This window comes from Nicotiana tabacum, chromosome 13 (genome assembly GCF_000715075.1).
Source record: "Nicotiana tabacum cultivar K326 chromosome 13, ASM71507v2, whole genome shotgun sequence".
NCBI lineage: Eukaryota > Viridiplantae > Streptophyta > Magnoliopsida > Solanales > Solanaceae > Nicotiana > Nicotiana tabacum.
The window spans coordinates 88,995,761-88,999,217 of NC_134092.1; the positions used below are offsets into that span (position 1 = coordinate 88,995,761).

The 3,457-nt window shown below is 32.2% G+C and overlaps 1 protein-coding gene across 1 annotated transcript; it reads right to left on the bottom strand.

Annotated features, from left to right (window-relative positions):
* Positions 1–2,665: 2,665 nt before the first annotated feature.
* Positions 2,666–3,022, bottom strand: LOC142168216 (secreted RxLR effector protein 161-like). The gene has a single exon (XM_075228872.1). It carries the CDS (start codon positions 3,020–3,022, stop codon positions 2,666–2,668), a length of 357 nt encoding a protein of 118 aa, XP_075084973.1.
* Positions 3,023–3,457: the final 435 nt, after the last annotated feature.

Genomic DNA, 3,457 nt, shown 5'->3' on the forward strand with positions numbered 1-3,457 from the left:
AAGTTTGGCCAAACATGTTATTACTTTGAAACTTATAAAAGGCATTCAGTTAGGTGAATCAAATTTAAATTTTTAACTAATTATAAAAAGAGAGCAATAAATGGGAGTAATGTGTAACTAATTATGTCATCTTGAAGAGATACGTACTTCATAATTAGTAATGTAAGACGTGCTTTTTTTAAAAGAACCAAAGGTTAATTGAAGCTACTGGTACCAAGAAAAACTGAGACAATTAAGAAAATGGCCTTATATGCAATTGATTAACCAAAATATTAATATAAATAAAGTTACTTATCTAACCATTAGAATCAAATTATTGATCGCCCCTACTTATAATATGTTCTCTAGAGTATATACTTGTTTAAATCTTTTATGAGTATCGGTGTTGAAGCCTGATGTCGCAAGATTTTATATTTTTCTCCCTCTTTTCTTCTTCTTGTTCTTCTTCTTCCTTTTTTATTTTATTTTGGATCCACTTCCGTTTGTTTGAGATTTTTACACAAATAGCCAATTTGGTTTATTGCTTACTTTCTTAGCTGGTATACATAGATTGTATATTAATTATACATGGTTTTATATATACCCTCTTCAGCTATTTTTAGTTTAAGCGAGCGAATGAATGATTATTTAGGTTAATTCTTCTTTATTGTTTAGGGGAGCCTTGGCGTAACTGGTAAAGTTGCTGCCATGTGACCAGGAGGTCACGGGTTCGAGCCGTGGAAACAGCCTCTTGCAGAAATACAGGATAAGGCTGCGTACGATAGACCCTTGTGGTCCGGCCCTTCCTCGGACCTTGCGCATAGCGGGAGCTTAGTGGACCGTGCTGACTTTTTTCTTCTTTATTGTTTTGGTCCTTTATCCTTCCCGGGACACACTGCTTAAATCACTGGAATAGACTTTGAATCTTTTCTACGGGTGTTTGGAAGTATTAAAAATACCATTCAGCTGGTTACTGTTGTACAAAGTTATGCATATCTTTTTGTTGATAAAAAAAAAGGGCAAAATACAAAATTAGCAGGTCAGGTATATATTATATATTATATATATATATATATATATATATATATATATATATATATATATATATATATATATATATATATATATATATATATATGTGTCGGCTATTATTTTTGGAGAGTGGCTAAGAATATACATTTCTCAAATATGAACGGGCTTATATATCAGGTTATTTAGGCGAGAAATAACACCAGGTAGTCACTTTAAATGGCTTCTATTTAGGAACTAGCTGAATTTCAATTTTTCAATATAATTTTTCGAGATACAAATGTCTTGAATTGTCCTGAAATTAAGATTTTAGTTCAAACTTTCAGGACAAAATAAGTAGGCGTTTGGACATAAGAATTGTAAAATTCGAAAAAATAGTGAAAAAAAATTTCAAGTGAAAATGATATTTGAAATTTAGAGTTGTGTTTGGACATAAATTTCAGTTTGGGTTGTTTTTGAAGTTTTGTGAGTGATTTGAGTGAAAATTTTGAAAAATAACTTTTTGCAATTTTTCAAATTTTCCAAAATTTTCAAAATGCATTTTCAAGTGAAAATTGGAAATTTTATGAACAAACGCTGATTTCGAAAAAAATGGAAAAATCTTCAACCAAATTTTATATCAAAACGGGCTCTAAGTACTGGCTAGTCCTAAAATAACATTCTAAGAATGGTTGTTTGTGCACATCGCCCTATTTAGGCTCCCTGCTCATTGGTGAGATAAACAGCCCAAAAGGCTCCGCAAATAAGAGAGGGATGATGAAATTGTTTTGGGCTTGGAAGAAGATAACCTTTCTCAAAGCCCATCTATAAACACACTTCATGAAGTTGCTTTTTATGTTGTTCCTTTTTCTTTTTATTTGGATGGAACAATATGAGAAGGGTTTACTCATGTGAAAGAGAAAATTGAGGAGGGTACATTTTCTTTGTTATGAAATATAGCTCAAAGTAACAATATAGAACAAAGAAAAACAAGCTAAGAGATATAGAGAGAAAGAGAGAAGAGATTCTTATTTCTTTTTCAATTGTGTTCAATATCCTATCTATTACAAGACCTTTATATAGGCATAAAAAGTAAAGAATCACTATTGTAAAATAGTGAGTGGAATGACCACTATTTAGTGGAATGGCCACTATTGAGTGGAATGGTCACTACATAAATATTTTACATGAATATGTCATTAAGAATTTGAGAGGAAGATCAAGGGGGAGGTTATGGAGATAATGGAGAAGAGTAGTGATAATTACTCCATTGGTTGTTATGGACATCCACCATAATTCAAGATTTTATAATACTCCCCCTTGGATGTCCATAGATAATATGCCTCGTTAAAACCTTACTAAGAAAAAACCATGTGAGAAAAAATCTTAGTGAAGGAAAAAGAGTATACATATCTGTAATACACTATATTTGCTGACTCGTTAAAAACCTTATCAGAAAAACCCAGTGGGACAAAACCTAGGCTAAGAAAAAAAAAGTACAACGCGTATCTTACTCCCCCTCATGAAAATATCACTTTATTTATCGAAGACGGCGCATTCCAATCTTCTGTCTCAACTTCTCAAATGTTGAAGTTGGTAATATCTTAATGAACAGATCAGCCAAATTTTCACATGAACGAATCTGTTGAACATTAATTTCACCATATTTTGTTGAAAATCATGCATGAAAAAGAACTTTGGTAAAAATGTGCTTTGTTCTGTCTCCTTTGATGTATCCTCCTTTCAGTTGAGCAATGCAAGCAGCATTGTCTTCATATAGTGTTGTTGGTTTATCCCTTTTTACGAGAAAATCACACATTTTCTGAATATGCCCAGTTATTGATCTCAAACAAACACATTCCCGACTATCTTCATGAATAGCTATTATCTCAGCATGATTTGAAGATGTGGCAACTATTGTTTGTTTCATTGAATGCCATGATATAGATGTACCTCCATATATAAACAAATAGCCTGTTTTAGATCGGACTTTATGTGGATCAGACAAATAACCTGCATCGGCATAGCCAATCATTTTTTACTTGAATTCATCAGAATAAAACAATCCCATATCTAGAATTCCCCGAAGATATCTAAATATATACTTAACACTATTCCAATATTTTCTTGTTGGGGAGGAGCTGAATCTTGCTAATAAGCTTACTGCAAAAGTAATATCTGGCCGGGTATTGTTGGCAAGATACATCAGTACCCCAATTGCACTAAGATATGGAGTTTCATCACCAACAAACTCTTAATCATTTTCTTGAGGCCGAAATGGATCTTTATTTATGTCAAGCGATCTCACAACTATTGAGGTATTCAATGGATGTGCATTATCCATATAAAATAGCCTTAAAACCTTTTTAGTGTATGTTGATTGATGGACAAAAATTTCATTTGTTTCATGTTCAATTTGTAGGCCAAGACAAAATTTTATCTTACCAAGATCTTTCATTTCAAATTCTTT